We start from the raw sequence: 21,562 nt of genomic DNA, 5'->3' as shown, positions 1-21,562 counted from the left end.
GCTTATATTTACTAAACCACTTTAGTTGTACTATATTAAACCAGCAGCATTGGTTGATTGTTTGTCTAGTGCTTACCACAAACAACTCGTTGCCACGGACCGTTTGAGGATGGTGAATGGACAAAAGCGATAAAAATACGATACTATCATCATATCAAAACATTACCGAAACACTACTCCAACTGGTAGAGGATGCTGGTTGAACGCACTAAAAGATACAGCGGGTTATGTTTTCAGCCTGGCCACGCATGTTTTTGCTTCTTGAATTCAATATATGGCTACCCGCCGGCCGGTTATGGCTGTGAACAGTTAAGTAAGATATCGTGTGGTGCATTGGCACGGTTAGCCCAATTAAATTGATCTCGTTTAAGTTTTGGTGCGATCGGAGATATTTCAACTCTAGCTTGTATGTTTGGCTTTTCAAGCTTTAAACATACTTTTGATTTGATTTGATATTACGTACGAATGATGATCTAATTTCAATTTCATTCTAGCGACAAACGATATCTAGATATTGCGTTGGATAATGCACCGGGCTATGCCAACGGAACGGTTGTAATGGAGTGTTTGTTTGTTTTTTTTTTTTGTTTAATACTGCCTTACTTATGGACGGAACACCGTGAAACAACAACAATTACAAATAGTACATCATTTCTATCAAACATCAAGCACAAAACATTACAGAGAAAGGTAGTAGTTTTTTTTTTAGCAGTGTACGTCTTTCGCCCCGAAAGCGGAGCGAAAGGAGATATTCCCAAACATTAATACCAAGACAAATCGAAATGGTAAAACACTAAGAACATAATTCATTCGTGCATTCAGTTCCTATCGTGTACTCATTCACAGGAAAAAAAAGAACAGGTTCGATACGAGATGAGGGCTAGCCAGAGTATATGTGTATATAGGTTGTGTCTATACACGTACACGCATATCGCTATGTGTGTATGTGCATAAAAAGTGGTACTTGTATGTTTCAAAAAATAATGACAATTATCTAACTCTTACAGTAGACCTGTTTATGCTTCATTTACGATTAACCGTTGATTGATTGATGCACAACAACTACATAACCGAGCGAAGCATAGCTTGTAATTGGTACGAGAAATCAATTCTCTCGTCTTGGTCTGTACAGGTTTGTAAAAGTACGAGATACTGAGTGTCACTATAGTATTGCTTTTAAGTAAGTCTGTCAACAGGACTGGAGTCAAAGCATCCGATTGGTAATTTAGGAACAATATATTATCCGGTCATACGGTGACAGCAAAACGGAATTCAACATATTTTTGAGTGATTTGATTTCAGCATGTGCCTCGATTCAATAGTATTCAGTGGCCCATACATATTTGTGGAACCTCGCCGATTAGCGCGAAATGGTGAGCTATTGTTAGATTGTTGGATGACGTTACTGGGAGCATTCAGTACGTCTAGCAAATCATTTCTTCTTGTGGAACATTCTCAATATCTATTCTTAAAAGACTACAGTACAACACTAATCAGGATATCAATAATCACAAGGAATACGGTCACGATCTACAACTTAATTAATTAGTACTACTACAAACACATCATGTCTGCCCTGGATCAACAGATGTTATGGTCAGTTTTGTTGTTTACATGAAGCAGTGAGCAAATTGCTCGATCATCATCCAGTGCCAGTTCACAAAGGCTGTGCTTTAAAAAACTTATCTCTTGTTGCTCATATTGGATGCAGAAGTATGCACCAATACATTCAATTATAATAAAAGAACATGCAAAGTACAACCTAGCGCAACGAGTCGCATTATCCATTTAGCAGGGCAATTTGACCGACCTGGGAATAAGTACATCACACATTCTATGGCTCGTGTATATGTGTATGTAGGTATGTGGAAGTGTATGTGAGTGTATGTGAATGTATGTAGTATGTCCATAGTATACCCAATCAACAAACAATCACCATTATTAGATGGTGGCTACAATTCGTTTCAGTTTAAACAAAAAAACAGTAACGCGAGGACATCAACACAGGATCACCTAACCAACACACCTACCATATGTGAGGGTTTATCGTAGTTCTTATTAAAGATACCTATATGTACAGTCTCGGTTTGAAAATATCCTTCCCCACACTACTATTAGATTGTACACTGCCACACACATACACACACACACATACATACATACACATATACGTCCGGTGCCCGGAGGTAGATATGCTTAAGGTTGTAATAATATGAATAGCTATCAGTGGACAATAGGGCGGGGTGGAGGTGGAGAGGGGGGGGGGGATAGTACAGCTAATCTGGCACCAACAAATGGTTTATTAAACACTAACACAATACGATACATGTACTTCCATTGAAAATAAAAACACACTTATCGATATTGACACTACACAAATTCGAGAAGAAGGGCTTGCACTGTACGGTTAGTACACATCGTTAATCATAGCGTGGGGATCTTCTTCGCGGTTCACTTATTCTTATAGTACGCCGCTTCCACCATTTGCGTTACATAGTTTGGAAGCTGGCTAGGTGACCAGAGCAAGATTATAGTGAGTAAACCAGGGTAATCAGACAAGAGTAGTAAGGTAAGGTAAGGTAAGTAAGAAAGACGATGGTCGCGCACTCAGAATCAGAACCAGATGCTTTAAAAGTATGCACAAGCGAAAGCGCGAATGTAATTCATACTTGTACACCACTCGCTCGCGTGGAGACGTGTAGCAGTACGCTTTCCCTCGAGCATACCGTATCTGGTCATGCTTCTGCTGTGATGCGAATATTGGTACAGTTGAATGCTAACAATCTACGACGATTTATTTGGGAAGTTGAACACCAGAGTATACCTTAGTTTGTAAAAACACCCACAGTTCGTTTGTTTGTCTTTTTCTTTTTTTTCTTCTTGTTAAATGATTATCTTCATGATAGTTGCATCCCAAAGTGGCATGTTTAGTGTGGATACGATGTAGGTTCGTTCGAAAAAATAGAGAATGTGAAAAAAGAACCCAAAAAAGGTAGCGAAACCAATTGTAGCAAATGGTAGATTCGAGACAAAAACGAAACCATGTCATACATTGTTCAAAAACAAACTAAAAATAAGTAGAAAAACAAACACGCACACACAAGACAACAAAAATGGTGGTACTATTGAATGCCATCGTTTGCACATACACAAAAGTGGATGTGCGAACAGGCACTTGAAATAATTAAGAAGAAAAAATATACGCAACACAAATGAAACCGAAAAACAAGCCATATGCATTGCGCAGCGAACTGAGGCAATAATACAAAAAAACAACATCAAACTCAAATCAAAGTGCTTCGCAAAACCCATAGAAGCTATTTTTTGAAAGGCACCAATTGCTGCGATTATGATCGATTTGCAAATGGATTAGTGTGTAATCAAAACGAAAAATTAGCAAAACAGACAAATCAAACGAATCGGATTTTAAAATTCACTGCAAAACAAGCGTGCACAGTTCAGTTAGCACTCAGAAGATGGGACAAAAAGGCATTGAATGTGTATACTAAAACCAAGAAGAGCTATAAAAACACCGGTCTATACGGTGATATGAAAGTTTTCAAGAGCAATTTCCGACATCAAAATAGCTATGCCGATACTAAAGAGATTCCAACGAAAGAGACAATATCGTGTGGGGAGGGGGCAGAAAAAGGAGCCCCAAAAAAGTTCATATGGGTTTTGTAACACTAGTTAACGAAACAGATAGACTGAACATAAAACCATAATCAATACATTCCATCCTTATGAGACATTCAGAGACCAAGATATACGCATGATCAACACAATATTGGTAAAGGACAGTGAACACTTAGCAAACATTGACCATACACAGGTGGGATAGTCTTGATTTGAAGTTAACAAAAGAGCAAGGAGCAGAGGAGATGACAGACAAACGAAGGCAGCAACAGAAAACGTGTATACGCCAACGAGTAAACAATACACTAAACTGTCAAACAGAGACACATGACAAAACAGCCAACACAGCACGAGACTGATGGTGGGAGATAAACCAATAAAAAATACAAAGGAACGCCTAAGGATCAGTTAGGCTGAGAGCAATGTACAAAACAAAACGTAAGAGAAAGAGAGAAGGCAAAAAAGACGTTAAATGTGCAGAGCTAGCAGATATGATAAAACGAAAAAAAACGAAGGAAGTTAAAAAGATTAAGAATAACAGAACATTACTATACGCTGATAAATTGCTTGATGGTGGAGAAGGAAACCGACGATAGAGCAAATGAAAAAAGGAACAGAATCGATTGATTGAAATGAAATTCGGAATGCTGAACAAACAAAAAAATCAAGCAGGAGAAATCGCGGGACCAATCGCGAGAAATCGCGCGAGAGGGCCTTGACTGGGACGGCAAATGAGCAAAATGGAGCAAAACGGAGCGCAAAATAGTGCGGAAGGCAAGATGGAGGAAAAACAAACAACACAAGAAACAATGAAATGCTATATAAGGTGGGTGGGATGGATGGCGGTGGCACAATGGTAATGCGAACGATTATAATGATGTAGGTTCTTGTAGAATCTCACCTTCTTCCCCGTTCATTCTTCAGTGTTCCCCCATATTTGGGTCTTGTTCCGATCAAGTCTATAATCTCTGGTATACAACTTGCAAATATCGCCTTTAGTTTTGTAGCAATTTTCGGGAAGTGTGGTATTTTTTTTTTTTTGTTAAGGTGGTAGTAGAGTGTTGATCGATAATTAGTTCGGAAGTTTTTTGGTTTTGATGGTTTTTGTCGTTGTGCAGTTTTTGATTGGGAATAAGAAGATAAGTAGTAAAAAAATTTAATTAAACAACGTAACCCATTCCGGTAGTGTGTTTTACGAATGAAGTTAAAGTAGTGTTTATCAGATATAGGAGCGTTCATGAAGATTCCATTTTTCCAGTTTTGTGCAGTATGTTCAGTTTCGGTCGTAAATGGAAAATGGGAAATTTAGAACAAACAGGGCCCCAATCCGGCATCCGGATTATTTGCAGTAGTTTGTTTGTTTAGTTTAGTTTGTATATATTTTTTTAACATTGAATCGCAGTTAATTTTTAAGGTCACCGTTAGATATAGCCGGTGTGCCATTATTGTTCACGTTTGATTTATTCGCAGTCATTCGCAGCGTTTCAGCGATACCCATACAGCGGGACGTTCGGCAATAGTTTATTTTCGTTTGAGTTTATTGCAGAATTCGACACACAATGCCACAGAGAAGAAGAGGTAGGTTTCCGAGACCATGGTAGGAAAGAAAAAAGAAAGGAAAAACAACATGTATAAACTCAGACTTGGGCTGTTACGTTGACACACAGACGGTAGTAAATGAAGAGTTGTTAAAAGAAGGGCGAACACTTAATACGTCCGGCAGTTCTTCACTAAAGGTGACAGCAGAACCAAATCACACACGCACACACACACACACGAGAAACGGAAAATTCTACCCCACCCCTAGTGCATCTGATTCTCCTGCCAGTGTCGTTTGTATAATCTCAGTTGCTTTTCTATTGCCTTATTAAATTTAGGTGCCTGCAAAATGTGTGGCATAAGACTGTGGACGTAATATAGATGTGTGTATATGCAATTCATTGATTTCAGCACCGAGGATCACTTGATGCAATCGACATTTAGTTTACAACCCGTTTCTGATAGGTCGGCAGGTTGAATCTAATGAGTGATTGTTGTACACGTCCGCTTAAGCTAAACCATACCCTAGGCTCTTCTCGGGTTCCAGTAAATCACAGCTCTACAAAACACGCGTTCATCAGTACGGTAACTCGCATACCCTTTGGTAGCACAAATGCAGCACACACCGCCGATGTTGGTAAGAAATTGGAGGTACAAATCAAACAAAGGAATATAGAAAAGGAAAATTTTGTATCATATTGAATAAAGCTACTTAAAACAAAACAACTCACTCACACACTCCTCTAGGTTTTTAAGGAGATCGTGGCCGTCTAGGATAGTAATGTGAAGGTTTGGGAGTTTGAAAGGAAAAGGGTTTAAAAGAGGTGCATACATTCTTACATACCGCGTATGGCAACTAATGGGTGTACGGAGAGGGAGTACAGAAAATGGAGCGAGGAAACGGTCGTCTAGTGATCGATCGGCTTCCGGTAACTCACAACCGTTATCTAGCCGGGCCGGCCAAAAAGGACAAACTTAAATAGAAATTAGAAGAATGTGACACATGACTCGACTATAAACGGAAATACAAAACTAAAGCAAACACCTACGTTTGTTATACCGAGATCGAAATAGAGAGTTAATTGTGATTCATTTACTATCCAAAGAAAACTGCATCATGAGTCTCGCACCCTTGGAGAAGGAGTTTGTTTTTACCTCCAGGAAAATAGTTACTGTTATTTAGTGAACTTAACCTTCTTTTTTAAAATTAACTTTGCTTACTGTTCGATCAACCAAACCCCCTTCAGTTGGCTTTGCCAATTCTATACCGAACAGATTTTGCCACTTCAATGAAGGCTGCTTGGTTATTATAGATGACACCAATTCCACCAATTGAAGGCTACGTGCAAATGCACAGTAATGTTACACAAACTAGGCTTCGATTTCTTAGGACTAACACATAGTTTGGTTTTTTTGAGCGGGTGGTGGAATTTTGGGGAAAGTGGCATGGTGACAAGAAGAGAAAACAAAATCCAACTAACACGATCCTCACTTCACATTGACCAGTGTGACGTTAGGTGGTGGTTGTGGTGATAGTACTAGTAGTAGTAATAGTAGTAATAGTTGTTGTTGTTCAGGGAAAATCAATAGACAAAACCGTTTCTAATACAAAACTTCTAATCTTCGCCAACGTACACACAGACACACACATACACACTACGATCAAATCAAACCAGTGTGGCCAGTTACGGGCAACTCTCAAAAGACCATTTCCACAAACAAAACGCAAACAATAACGATCGTTCGAGCGAGGGAAAAAGTGTGCTGCACAATAATCGTGCCAAGGAAGCTCTAGCAAATGCGCTCTTCCTCTCTCCAGCTCCCTCTCTAACCCATCGTCAACTAAGAGAACAAAAGTTCAGTGTAGTTTTCATACACAATGTTTCCAAAAACAAACCCGGTCAGAATAGAAAATAATGTTAATTATAACAACAAAACTCGTTCGAAATGATTTGCTAGCGCTTAGAACAGGATACCAAGTCCAGTCGTGTATGCGTATGTGTATATGTGGATGGTGTGTGTGGATGTGTGTGTGTGTGTTTGTGTGTTTATGTATATGTGTGTACGTGTGTGAGAGAGACAGAGATGTAATGTGTTATTGTGTTTCTAGGACCTAACCGAGTGAAATCTCTCTAGCTAAAATGTATATATATATCTCATGTCTAGCCCAGCACTCTATTTGTTTCGCAATCCATATGCACAGAAGGATATTCGTTTCCCTTGTACGTTTTTTGTTGTTGTTGTTTAATTATCGTTCCATTAGAAGCATTTTTATGAATGCATATTTTGTTAGCTGGTTTCTTTTCTTTTATTTTAGGCAATTTCGGGGTAGGTCGTTTGATTTATTCTCACTTTTCCTATTATGGATAAAATTAAGGTTGACAGATCAGATGTAGTTAAAAAACTATCGATTTGTTAAGGAACTGGTAACATCAATCAAAATTTTGCTCTAATATGCGTGGCTGCGGCATACAGGCTGTGCAAGCAAAAATCTTTATCTACAGTAAATGAATGTTTTTTTTTTTAAATTGGTATGTAAATAGATAATGCTAGAAGAATTCAAGAAAGAGGGAAGAAAAAACAAATCCAGTAAAAAATGGTAAAACAAACAACTGTGAAGAAACACGACAACACAAGAGGCTAGGTTACAGTGGGCGAGAGGGTGGACAAAATGGGAAGGAGAAGAAGAAAAAAACCAAAACAAAACAAAATTACCGGCCCTCCATTTGTACAGCAGAGAGAAATATGTATAGGCATTTGCTAGTTAACATCCCAACAGTTGCAGTAAAACAAAATTATTATAAAAAAAGATGGCCAGCGTGTGCGATGGCCGGAACTGGTGTAGGATTAAGTGAAAAGAAAAACCGATAAAAAGGTAGACAATAGTTGGCAGCAAAAATCATACACCAAAAACCAACGTGTAAGTCTCATCAATACGATTGGTAATTGCAGAGTGGCCCTATTGCAACCAGTTTACCGTGAGGGTAGGTAGTCCGTTTTTGAGTAAGCGGTACGCGGTGCATTTTTGCTTGATTTACTCAACTGTATCTCTCAACAGTCATTCCAGTATCTGTAATTACGAACCGCAGTGATGATATGGTTTAAAAACAGAAAAAGAAAACAACGAACAGGATACCAAATTTGGACTAAGTCTCAACAGGAAAGCGGTGAAAGTAAACGTGAATAGAGCATGGTGGTGGTTGTGATAGTGGTAGAAAGTGGTAGTGGTGGAGAGAAGGTTCCAAAGAAATGGCATCGACAGGAGGAGGTTCGCAAAACAAAAATGGATTGCTAGAGATTGCTTTTGCGTTTAACTTTTCAACTAGAACCAAAATTTCAAATCTTGGCCGAACCGAACCGGAATATAACAGAAGAACACAGGTGCAAACCGTTTGCAAACGTTTGCGCTACTGGTATATGTGTGGGGTAGGTACTGAAAACTTAACATCCGGAGGGGTTTGGATTTTATTTTTGGTACTTTGGTTAATTTTTTGTTTGCTGTAGCGGCTAGATCTAAAATTAATTGAATTATTGGAACGGTATATGGCAGTAAAAGAATCTTGGAAAATGCAGAACAAAAAAAAATCGGTGCAAAATTAGTATCTATAGAGGCGGTAGTTGTACGAAACCGAAAAAAGATTTTATAATTGTAGGCTAAGTAGTAGTAGTATTAATAGTAGTAGTAGTAGTAAATATATGTAGTAGGAATTATGAGGGAAAAAACGAAAAACCAAATGTTATTAAGTAAGTCTCTCACTCTACAGTATCAATTCAATACAGATCGGAAAGGAAATATAGCTAGAAAACCCAAATAATAGTAAAAGCCGATTTAGTGGCGTGGCTCCTGGATCTGCCATGTTTATAGACAATTCCATTAGAACACGCGTGAAAGAGTCGTATGTGCGCACTTTTAACAACACACACAGACAGGGAGTTCTGGAGCTTGACAGGAAATTTTGTAAAGAATTTAATTGAAAAAAAAAAATATCTCTCTTGTTCCATCTTTCGGGGGTTGTCTTTTCCTCTTTCATTTACATTTTTGGCGATTTTATTCTGGCGAAAGCATGGGTGTCTACCCTCTTCACGAAACACTCACACAAACCTGTGTTGGTCGTGAGACTGGTGAGCAATGGTGATCGCACCAAACAAGGACAAGGTGTTCGCGCGTTTGATTGCAATAATGGGAAACTCTCCTTGAAATTTCGTTCATATCGTCAACAGAAAACTGTGTATTATTTTTGAGGGATGCAAATTGTGAATGAAGCGTTGTTCAGGGGGTGTGTGTGAGGGAAAAAGGAGTTTAGATGACGGGTAAAAGAATGCGCGATAACAATTTGGTCATAACAACAAACGACAACTCTCTCAAAGCGTGATGCACATGACAAAACATGACACACAACCGCATTGTGTGCTTTCGGGAATGTCATTTGCTTTTGGAAAATGATGAAAAGCTTTTAAGAAATTTCATTTTGACACAGCGTGGAAGCAAGGGCGAGAACCAGCTTTACGTCGAACTATGTGTCGGTTTGAAGCGGCTCCAGAAGAAGTTTAGAAATCAAAAGAAGAGGCCACTGAAAATATTCATAAAAAAGGAAACCAAACATCATAATAGAGGTAAAAATTCACGAACATATGAAACAAAGCAACGCTCAAAGGATTCGAAACGTTTTACTTTCGCTCTTGTAAAAGAGGATCGATCGCAACATTTGGGAATGTGTATCTGTTGGTCAAATTTCAGTGTTTTGTTTATTTTCAGGCAAATAGCACTGCTTTTAACCTATCAAAATATTATTGAAATATTGAAAGCCATGGGAATGAGATTCATAAAGCATCTGCTATGATGTTTAGCAAAAGCGCAATGGATTCTGGTTAGCTAAAAAGCAATAGACAATAGAACTTTTAAAATTGAATGCTTTGGTATTCGATAAACTGTTCGACCTGTTGCATCGGTCGTTTTGTACACAACTTTAGCTGCTTCTCAAGGCAGAAAACTGAAACTTCCGTAGTATCATGCATATAATCATTATATTACTTTATTAGTAAAAATAAAAATACAGCAAAACATCATCGAAAAATGGTGATGAAGGCAACGAATCAGTTGCTCAATGTGTGACCTCTAGATGATAAACGTCGAATCAAATTGAATATTATTTGTTGCCTTTCGAGAGTCATCGATTATCTGCACTACTTTTACAGTACCTATGCAGAATAAGTGCCTAGTATCAGTTTTTTTTCTTGTTTGTTTCAAGATAATGCATCAATACTACTGTAGATGCAAAAGTTGATAACAATTGATCATATCCTAATGCCACAAACTGGGCACATAATGTGCATAGCGCTGAGACGATGCCGCCAAGAAATGGATTCTGTTTATGTTGGGCCGAGCGCCATTGGATATTGCCTATCCGGCTAGCAACATAAAACAAATGCAAAATAAAGGTGCAAAAAGGAAAGAGAGTATGGGATTGTGAGTGTGAGGGCGGAGATTTTAACGTGTAGCAGCACCAACAATAGGCCAGTCGCGAAATGAGCCGAAATACATGCCACCAAGAAACCAATGCCTTTTGCCGTGTATGGTTGATCTAATTGAGACAAAACGAGTTAATTGAAGAAAAGAAATCGGAATGAACTAGAACTGTCGCCTCGGGATTGTGTTATTGGTTTTCTTTCCTCCGTTTACAGTACACGAGACGTACAATTGTGAGCCGGAGGTTTGCTTTAGACGTGTTTCTTTTTTGGTCAGGTTTCATTTTAGCTTTCGGTGAGCCATGGTTTCTTCTTCTTCTTTCTACAACAAACTGGTTCAAAGCGTGTTTAATCGCGATTGAGTGTGCGGAAATAATAACAAAGTTTGCCTTTAGAAGGATAGGATCAATTGTCACTGGTTAGAATGTTAAACATAATGCCAAACGTTAGCGCTGAAGCACAATCGAACTAAAATAATACATTTCAGTTAGATTTGTTTCTATCAAATCAAAGCATATGATAAAAATGTGACAATTACAAAAAAAAAACTGACGCAAGGTATGACCGGCAATAAAATGAAGTACCTTTTATTTTTACAAGGTACTTAGTCTTCAAACACTTTCAAACCTTCATCCAACCAAACTCCATTATTATAGCTTCGATCGTGCTTTTTACATTCGATAAGAAACGTATGTTGCTTGCATAGAAGTTTCCTCTAATTTCTACACAATTTTAGTAGACATACTACGCAGCAAGCAACACATTTTTCTACAGTTTTAATAAAAAAGTATGCTCAACTAGAGAAACTGATAAATTAAAAAAGAAAATCTATGACAAAGGAGCAAAAAAGGAGTGTGATTGTGAGTGTTTTAAATCCGTTTAGAGTACGCAAAAGGTAGATTTGTTGCTTTTCGTTTCTAATCATTAGAAAACTTTCGAGTACGGGAGTAATTATGCATGTATCATCATACGGATTGATTCGTCAAAACTAGTCCAAACCCCATACTAGAAAGTAATTGATCTATTGTAAGGAAAATCATAAGTTTAATGAAAATAATAGCAAACGAAACGCATAATCGTAACACTATATCAATCGAATCAAACGGAAACCAAACCATAAAGAAAAGAAAGAAAGTAAAACAACTAAATAAAAAACGGAAACATGGAAACCAACAAGGAAAACTTTCAAAAAAAAACCGATGTAAACTTAGATCAACTCGGTACTCGGTCGTGTACCTTCTTCTAACATCCTTAGTGTATTTGCCGCCGTACTTATTCCGCTGTGCTGCTAACTCTGTGATCTCCGGAATCCAACTAGCGAACACCGCCTATACGGGAGTATAAGGAATAGTATCACGCACACAGGTACAGATTAATCAGCACGTCAGTCAGAGTGTTTGCTTTGGTTTCGAACGCAGATGTAACATGGTTCGGTGGAGCGCTTAGTCTTCCCTCACCCGTCCCCTCATTAGCTTGTGAAAACGTCACCTTCGCACCCCGTTTGCGGCTCTACTTAGCCACTCAAGTTGGTTTTTTGGATTACCATATTACGACACGGTTGTAGTTGCTCCGTACGTTCAGATTTCGTTCAGCGATGTTTCACATAGACCAACCCTTGCGGCAGATCGTACGAGACAGCTTATGTACCACCCTTCTGGACACTTTGTCGCTTGCTGTTTTATGGTTTATATTGTTTTAGTGGTTAGTTTAACTGTTTCTTGTATTTCACCAGGCTTATTTTCCGCAGACTGCCCGCATCAGTAGCACTTACTTTGCTCTCCACGCTTTCGCACTTCAACGTAACACTTATCTACTATGCGTACTTCCCCTCGCTTATGGACAGAACACGAAACAAAAAACACGCACGCGATGGTGTGTTGGAATGCAATTATTTCAGATTTGAAAAAGAAACCTTAGTCCTGATTCGAAAACATCACGACTATCGGCAGCTATGTGTGCTTGCTCATCATCTCCTCTCTTAGACAGATGCCTACGGCACAACATGGTAACGGTTCTACTGTTTTCTCAACGCGCTGCAATCTGTTGCTCAGCTGATTAGAAAAGACAATGACAACGTTTGGTGTTGTTATGTTATGCTTTGCAAGCTCTCTACAATGTAAAACAACATTCAAAATTAAATGGTTCAAAATTAGGCGAAAAAAAAACCACAGTAAATATTACGAGCATCGGAGATCCTTTGCTTGCCGTTCTAACAAGTATGTTACAAGAATGAGAAAGGAATGCGTAACGAAATTCCGGAGTGAAACTGGATGCAGTACTAAAGAGAACGAAACAAACCAACGGAATAGTGTCAAACCTGATGCAACAATGATTAAACTCTAGAATGTGTTACAAAGAAAAAAAAGGTAAGACCGAAACATCGAGAGACTCATTATTAGCTACGCTTTGTAGAATGATTAGTTTAATTTTAATAGTAAGGGGGAAAAACGTAACCGTGAATCGAACAACAAAACAAACGTATCATATATTTATATATAGATATATATATCTAGGAGCCACACTACTGAAAAGCTTGTACTTCTAAAAGTTGATAATGTCACTTCTGACACGTGTGAACAAGGCTAGTGGTTTCGCATTTCTATCATATCGTAGCGTATTGAACCGAAACATTGAAACGGCAACAGCAATTGAAATCATCGATTTGATATAACAGCCTGTGAACATTCAGCGACTTGTGAAATGAATAATTTAACTAAGAGATTAAATAATTTAATCATTTCCAGTTTTCCAGGAAGATCTAAATTACATTATTACAATTATTTCGCTAGGCACGGTACCGACAGAAAATAGGATGTTTCATCAAATCGATTATTTCAGTGGTGCTCAAATGATAATCGCTTGCAAATGAAGAGACCTATGATAAATTTGCATTATTTATACTAACGGATCCGTCATTGTTTATCGCAGAGGGAGAAGCAGCTGAACAGACTAAACCACAAATGGTTCCTGTTAATCTTTGCACACGAGCTGCTTTACAATTCTTCTTAGCTCTATCGATACTTTCAAAATATGTTATCCGTACTGTTAGTCCTACACTCTCATTAGTATTTAGTTGCTTTTTTCAATTACTATACACCGCTTAAAAATAGTGCGCTTATCGGCGATGGGGGAAATGTACCAACATTTTACTAGTTTGTTTTTGCTGTCAATGCTCGTCTCGCAACCGGATCAAACGGATCAAAAAAGTAGTGTTAAAGAGAAACGTTGCTATATGAAACGGGCACAACAGGATTATAAGAAGTATGAAAGCTGGAAGCTTTTGATAGCACACGAACAGCTGCCGTCACTGTTGGAAGGTTTGCACTAGTTTGCAGAAGGATAGCACTAAAGCAACACAGCACAATCAAACTGACCAGCCGCACTCATCACAGCCGGGTCCTGCCGGTGTGGCGGCGTGAAACACTGCCACCGCACGCAGACAAGCACACTCACAAACACGCAGTGCCACGTGGCGCACACATAAATGATACTCTTCATTCCAAACACAATTTTCAGCGAAAGGAATGGCGATGACGACGACAACAACGACGACGACAACAACGACGACGACGGCCAACTGTCGCCGTATGAGGTAAAAAAAAACGCAAAAACACATTAAAACGAAATCAAAAAATTACATGGGAACAACAGTAATTGAAAACTCAGTAAAACGAGCAGGAAACGGTAGAAAACAGAGTGCACATAACTCAGAGCATATAACGGACGGAGAGTGGGTGGGTGGGTGGACTGGATAGGCTCGTTGTCGTAAATGGCTGGATGGAGAGTACGCAGCGGAATAGAGAGTGGGAAGGTGAGAAATGGAGCGGATCAGAGCGAGAGAAAAGAGAGAGAGAGAGCAACTGAATCGTGGGCAACCGATATGGGTGTATTATATAGAAGGAACAACATAACATCGAATAATAGTTATAGCACAATTAACGAAATAACAAAATGGAAGTTTTGTTTGTTTGCTTGTTTGCTATAAACAGGCATTCGCTTCAACTACCTTTTTCCTTGCTCGCGCTTTAGCTCACCGCCGTACTTAGAACCGCTACCAACAAGTTCAATAATTTCGGGGATACTGCTGGCAAACATTGCCTAAAAGAGTCAATTGAACTTCAATGATTTGTCTGTAGTATTTGAGTGGGTGAGGTTTAAAGAAAAATTAAACTAAAACAAGTAGCGAAGGGGTGTGAAGGGGTGTAGTGATTTGTTCTCTTTTACGTTCCACATTTCCTTCCGCTTAGCGACAAACAGGCGCTAACATTTACACGAACAATCGCGAAGAAAATAAAGCCACCACAGTTTCCAAAAACATTGTATTTGCTGTCCGCCCTAGATGGAGCCCACGAAGGGTGCCCCAACACTTCAATGCAATCCACTGTAACAGAACCTAATTAAGAGAGCATTCACCTCGCCACCGAAAGGCTGCAGTTCCGCTTAGGATTGCCAGATCGACAGCATCGCTAGTACGATACAGCAGGCATGAAGATGTTTGTGCGCTAGATTGACCGACCGATTGGCGAGCAAAAGCAACCCCAGAACGCTCCCCTAAGCACCTAACCGAGCACGTAACGCAAACAGAAACGGTTCACTAGTCGATCGGGATCGCAGACGGGAAAACAAAACGAGAGAACGGAAAGCCGGAATGTTAACCAACAAAACAAACAATCGCTACGTTATATTATGCGGCAGCCAGCATAAACGCTTTGCATGCAAAAATAATACGCTCAAAGGTCAGCGCTAGCATCCTGTCGGCTCAATCGAACTGTTGCCTTCCTGGTTGCCCAGCCCCGTCGACCGTCACCCGGGCTTAAAATGCGATGTCGTATCCTCAAATTTAAAAGCGATGGTGCGCTCTAAGGCATGCAAACAAGGTGAGATACGTATAACATGATGAGATGAGTGTGTTGGTCATTTTTTTCGGTGAGTTTTTTGCGTCATTGGCTTTGAAGGAATATGGATTTTTTGTTGGTCATAGGTTCTGTTTTGTTGAGTAAAATAAATCATATGAACGCGTTTTTAATAACCTTATTCCAAATCCAGAATGTATTGGCGTTCGATGAACCATTTCACTAACGATTGTGGAATTAACAACGGAAGCAAAATGTTACAAAAAAAAACAAAAACATGTAATATTACAGTTTTTTTAGAAAAGTTAAATAAAACGACTGTACTCACTAAACGGTATATTCATGTAAGAAAAATGAAGCTTTCTTAGTATTATGATTCCAAAACGAATACGAAAATGGTCGTCACTTCCAAATTTTTGACCGAAAATACAAACACAAAACGTCTCAAAATAAAATTGCAACACAATAGTAACATTACTACTTTCAAGCAAAAAAAAACAAATCACACCATCCGAGCACGCGTCCACATTGCGCCACGAGCGCGTTGCTCGTCCACAGTCCGATGCGGAATTAATAAGCGCGCCCGAAAATAAAATCTATCTCCGCATGGCAGCAAGCGGCGCACATCATCATCTATGCGAAATGCAAAGGCAAGACATGGCAAATCCTGGGGAGCACGGAAGGCAGGCGTGGTTTTGAGGGTTGGTTTTTACTTGGTTTTTGTTTTGTTTTGTCTTATAGCTGGCTTGCGAAAAACCAGTGCCGGATTTTAACAAGCGATCATTTTCCTGATGAATCTAGCGCAACTGCCGTCGTGTTCTGTCTCGTCTTCCGTTTCGGTGGCCTGAACCGTTTTTCTTTCAGTAAATCCCCACAGTGTGAAAGATACCTTTCTTCGATGCCCAAGAATCTGCGTTGTGCATGTGGAAAAAAAGGAACCACTTTGTTTGCTTCCCGCGCGCATTGTTACATCATGCCACAGGACGACGTTACCGGCCTTCCGTACATGGGTCGAAGAAAGCTGTTCTATCCTGCAGGCCGAACAGTAACGGTGGCACTTTCCACTTCGGTGTGCACTCGTGTTTCATCGATAATGTCTTTCCCTGCCACCGACTGTGCGTGCGTACTATTGCCAAAAGCAAAGCTGTTGTAGGTTATACAACAGCAAACGAAAAAAAAACGGAAACAAATCAAGCTCGACAGCTTTGCGGGCGGTTCATCCGTTTTCCAGTCCGACAAAGCGCCACAGCACAGTAGCGAAAGCACGTACTGAATGCTGCCCTTTTTTCCCCGTACTGAAAGTTTGCGCATGTGCGAAGAAATGTCCCGTCCGGAGTATACACTTTGCACCTTCTCTCCCAGCAAGGCACCCCCGAAAAGCTATGGAGCATAGTTTCCTCAACACAATCCTTAAGCTTTCCGCAACGTCCTAGCACACATACGCTGACACCAAAGTATAAGATACGCAAAAGTAAAAACAAGCACATAGCAAATACTAATACAACGGAAACATTATTAGCTAAGGAAATTTAGGATGCGTTCAACACGCGGGCAACAAAGGGTAGCGATAAGTGTGGGGAGAATTGTTTTTTTTTTGGATCTAAGTTTTGCTTGCTGCGTTTAGTTAGTTTTGGTTCGGTTTTTGTTTTTTTTTTTCTTTTTTTCATTTCCCACTTGATAAATTTGTCCTGCTAGTCTGCCATGTTGCGTACGCAGCTGATGTTCTCTTCGCTGCGAATAGTACCCACACTAACTACCAGCACTGTCCGTTTACACTGATATTGGGTTTCCAAGAACGACGGAACCATTGGGAACGTTTGGACGCGTTTTGTTTATGTTTATACAGTTTTTGGCCGCTACCCATGGCACGATTGTTTATCCGCTTTTCACCGCACCGTCTTCGCACAATGTTGCATTGAATGGGCGTGAACAACAGCATTTTCCACTCAGAGTAAATTCATTCTGCAAGTGTCCATCAGCGCCCCAACAAGCGCTGAAATAATGTGTGTGTGTTTTTTTTTTGTCGAAATGCTTGCTCAAACGTACGCGAAGAACGACAACACGGAGCAGAGAAGAGCACACTAGATAAATGGGGACAGCGAGAAAGAGAGCGTAGAGAAAATGAAAAGATCACTTACCAAGCCAACAAGTAAAAAGAATACTAAAAAAGTTCGTCCGAGAACCGTTTCACAGTAAACGTCGCCATAACCTACTGTTGACATGGTGACAATGAGAAAATATACACATGTCCAATATGAGAGCTGTTGCGGATTATTGAACTCTAGTGGATCGCCAGAGTTTTCCAGCTGTATGTGAAAGTGGGGGAAAAAGAGAGAGAGAGAGAGAGAGAGAGAGAACGTAATCGTTTCCAAAAAAGGAAAAACGAAAACGAAGAGAAAGAGAAAGAGAGAAAGAGAGAAAGAAATAAGAAAAAAAATCAATTAGTTATGCTGGTCGGTAGCAAGCTGTAACGAGGGCTAGAACGACTCAAGAGCGTGGTGGGTGATGATAGTGTGTGGAACGTAACATTAATGGGTAATGGTATAAAAATGCATTGGAACATAGGCTGGAACTAAACAATTCGCCAAAAGGTCGCCAAAACAAACACAAAACAGAGGGGGGGGGGGGAACTTAAATGTAACAGCATTGCCACGATATCGGATGCGACAGAGTTAGACACCAATTACTACAAAACGACTGCCGCTGGTATGATCAACCAGATGGGCTGTAGCTTCAATTGCTTACACATACGCACTGCACCATTTTGAAGTAATTGATTGCCCTACTCCAAATGCTGCTGCTGCCACTACTACTGACGGAATGTTGCTTTTTAAATTCTTTTCTATCAAATTATAATACCTTGAAAACATAGACGCGTTGAACAATCATATTTGGTTTAACAAACAAACAAAACAGTAAAGTATGTTTAGATTATACGGAAGTGTAATATACGCGTACAAGATAGTTTTTTTTAATTATATCTTTCATAATCATAAAGGTATGAATTTTAAATGTAATGGGTGCAAAATGCAATGGTGATATATAGAAAGATAGTACAAAAACAAATACATCTGAATGTGGATACTGCTACAGTTGCTTTTTTATGTTTAGATTAAAACGCGATACTACTTATGAGAATAGAGATGTAAAAAATACAGCCTCTAGGTGAGGCTAGTTTGGCTGGCAACTTATACATTTATGATTTCCGATTATACGATACACTGTTGACATGCGCTCAAAACATACAACTGCAAGGTTATGCGTTTTACTATGGATAAAATGTTCATCTCGAGGTCAAGTAAATTTGGCTTAAGCATGTACGTAAGGAAAATAATGGAACGTTGAGAATGTCCGATAAGCTTGAACCAAAATATAATGTTCGAATTTTTATATGAGTTGTTATCTGTTGTAGACCGGGCAAAGTTTTTGCATGATTTCAACGTAATTATTTGCGCTACGCTGCATTAAGCACATTTCATAAACAAAAAACCGTAAAATCATAACATTTAAACCAGATTAGGTCATGTTTTTACAGATGGAGAGCGGAATAAATTTGTTTTCACTTAAAAAAAATAAAAATAAAACGGTGGTGCTTTCAAACGATTTAAAAAATAAATTACAATTGGAAACGCATGTTTACTCGACGATTGAATGAAAACTGTGCAGTGATCAGGGCTGCTGCATTACAATTTTTACTAATCGTAGTAAGTAGCAATCAAAATCTACGAAATAATCGGCAATTTCGCGTGGCATCAGTTGTCTTCCTTAGAATCGGCATCCTAAGCTACACTCGCAAAAATGTTGCAACAAAAAAACATATACATACTCATACAAATAGGATACATACACTAATACCAGATCGATTGAACGTAAACTTGATACTTGGGCGTGAATATGCAATTGAGGGGGAGTTTTTTTGGAGGCGATTGCTGTTTGTCTCTTATAATGCACAAAAGGGAAAAGCTGTCTCATTTTCATTTGAGAAGCAAAATGGAAACGAAAAACAAAACAAGCGAAGGTATCAAACGGTTTAAAGAAAAAAAAAGGATATTTTTGCGTATCGGCGTAATGCTTTTAACGTTTTATTGATTTTGTTTGCACTTTTGACTTTCGAGCATTCTCAGATTGCTGCCATACATCAAATAAGAAACAAAATCGTATGTTCTAAAAAGCTGAATGGAAAAGAGCTGCAGTTGTTGGTAATTGTTTGTATGTTTTTTTTTTTTTTTTTGTATTTTTGGTATAGGTATTGCATAGGTGTTTTCGCTTTCGAATCGATAAAAGACCGAATAATGAAAAAACGTTTGCAAATCATTCGCTTCAAAAAATTCAACTACTGATATTCAAGTATAGTAGAATGGACGTAAAAGTGGAACGATACTCACCACCGAATGTGACGATACACATTCGCGTAAAACGGAAACATAATTATGCTAAAAACGTGCTGCGCGCAGCAAGCATTATGCATTACGCACGCAGCACCCCTTCATCTCGACACACGTTGCCAAAATTTATGCCAATTCACGATGCCGCGTATCAGTGAATGTGTGTTTGATGGATGGGTGTGTGTGTGTATGGGTGTGTGTAGATGAGTAAACAATATGTAAGAATGTTGGCCGTGTTCTGCAGTGTGCGGAGCAAGCGCGAATTGCATAACTTTTGACAACGCTCGAAAACTTATTCTCTGCTTCTCTCTGGTACGAGCGGTTTAGCATAATCATTTGTCCAATCGCAATCATACTTACTCAACCTCATCGCAATTGTTGAGATAGAACGAAGGGCATTACGAATATTTACCAACCAACACTGGCTGGCATATGCTTAAAGACAGCTTTCAAGGCGTTTGGCATAATTTTACAGCATAATAATTGCTACTATGCTGTTTCTTGTGCAGGCTTTCCAGCATTTGGAACACATGGTACTTGGTAAACGTGGGACGTAGACATGCATATTCTACGATGCATATTGCTTCGCTTGACTGTATCCGATCGCGCAATTGATTTTTTTTTTTCATCTCTACTACGCTACGCTACACAACCACGCGGGGTTGCGAGTACCGATTTTGTACGCTTCCGAGGGATAGAAGTTAATGGCGAATCAACTACTGGCCTAATTTTTCAAAATGCAACAGACTTTTGTTACAAACTTTATATGTACACACAGACACACATACAGACACGCATGGAAATAATTAACAAATCAAATTATTTTCGCTGTGTTGGAAAACTACAACGCGCGGCTTCGGCGGCCAGCTGGTAGGGCACGCCCGCACAATCACGCTCTACGCATGTCAATCGTATTTATCATTAGCGCGCTTGCAGGAAACATGAACGCTATTCGTTACAAGTTTGTTTTTTTTTTTTGGTTTGAACAAAATGGACACATAGGTACGACCACACCAATGTATATACTCACCAGATGAATAATTCCAGCAGCTGTCAACCACACTGATATAAAAATTGATACTAATTGTGCCAAACGTATTGAACTAGATGTTTTAAGTATATTTAAATATTGTAATATGTCTGGAACAGTCATAAGACGCAGCGCTCGTAGGAAACGTAACCCTAAAACGAGAAAAAAACAAGAAGAGAAAGCGAAGGAAAAACAGAAGGGAAAGGGGTAAAGTAAAGCGAACGAAAGCCGTAGGAGGATTGGCAAGATACAGTAAAGTAAGAAGTACGGATTCGCAAACAAGAAAGATTAGTAGACTCGATATTTGCTTATAAATAGAACTGTTTTTTTGTGTGTATTCGTGTTGGGTGTTGCTTTTACTTCGCAACTTGGCAGGCCGGAACGTGCAAATACTTACCAATCCATGTCCGGTCAAGGTATATGGATACAAAGGACGGGGGTATCGTAAAGTAATCTACAAAACTGTACATCTCCAGCATGAACCAAAGTTTATCCGATGCCGCTATGAACTGCAAAAGAAAGAAAGAGCACACACAAACAAACACAAGAACCAGTAAAATAACCACAGTACGCAATAGGAACGGCTTCCCCACGCAAGACGTCATGCGTCAGGCAGTGGGTGTAATCTGCAGCCCGTCAATCAGTAGGTACAA

At 39.3% G+C, this 21,562-nt stretch overlaps 1 protein-coding gene across 43 annotated transcripts in view; it reads right to left on the bottom strand.

Moving 5' to 3' along the window:
- LOC1274388 (calcium-activated potassium channel slowpoke) overlaps nucleotides 1–21,562 on the bottom strand; it is a 69,585-nt gene that overhangs the window by 38,810 nt on the left and 9,213 nt on the right. For 19 of the 43 annotated variants that reach the window (XM_061646208.1, XM_061646219.1, XM_061646202.1 and 16 more), the window contains exons 4-7: nucleotides 21,307–21,418; nucleotides 20,910–21,061; nucleotides 17,633–17,800; nucleotides 4,538–4,629 (exon numbers count right to left, since the gene is read on the bottom strand). In XM_061646208.1, the coding sequence (XP_061502192.1) occupies nucleotides 4,538–4,629; nucleotides 17,633–17,800; nucleotides 20,910–21,061; nucleotides 21,307–21,418 (524 nt within the window). Of the gene's footprint in view, nucleotides 1–4,537; nucleotides 4,630–11,877; nucleotides 11,970–14,647; nucleotides 14,740–17,632; nucleotides 17,801–20,909; nucleotides 21,062–21,306; nucleotides 21,419–21,562 lie in introns of all 43 variants that reach the window. The other 24 variants (XM_061646207.1, XM_061646248.1, XM_061646206.1 and 21 more) reach the window with 3 other exon arrangements.

Source organism: Anopheles gambiae, chromosome 2 (genome assembly GCF_943734735.2).
Source record: "Anopheles gambiae chromosome 2, idAnoGambNW_F1_1, whole genome shotgun sequence".
Lineage (NCBI taxonomy): Eukaryota > Metazoa > Arthropoda > Insecta > Diptera > Culicidae > Anopheles > Anopheles gambiae.
This window is presented reverse-complemented; position numbering and strand designations above follow the sequence as displayed.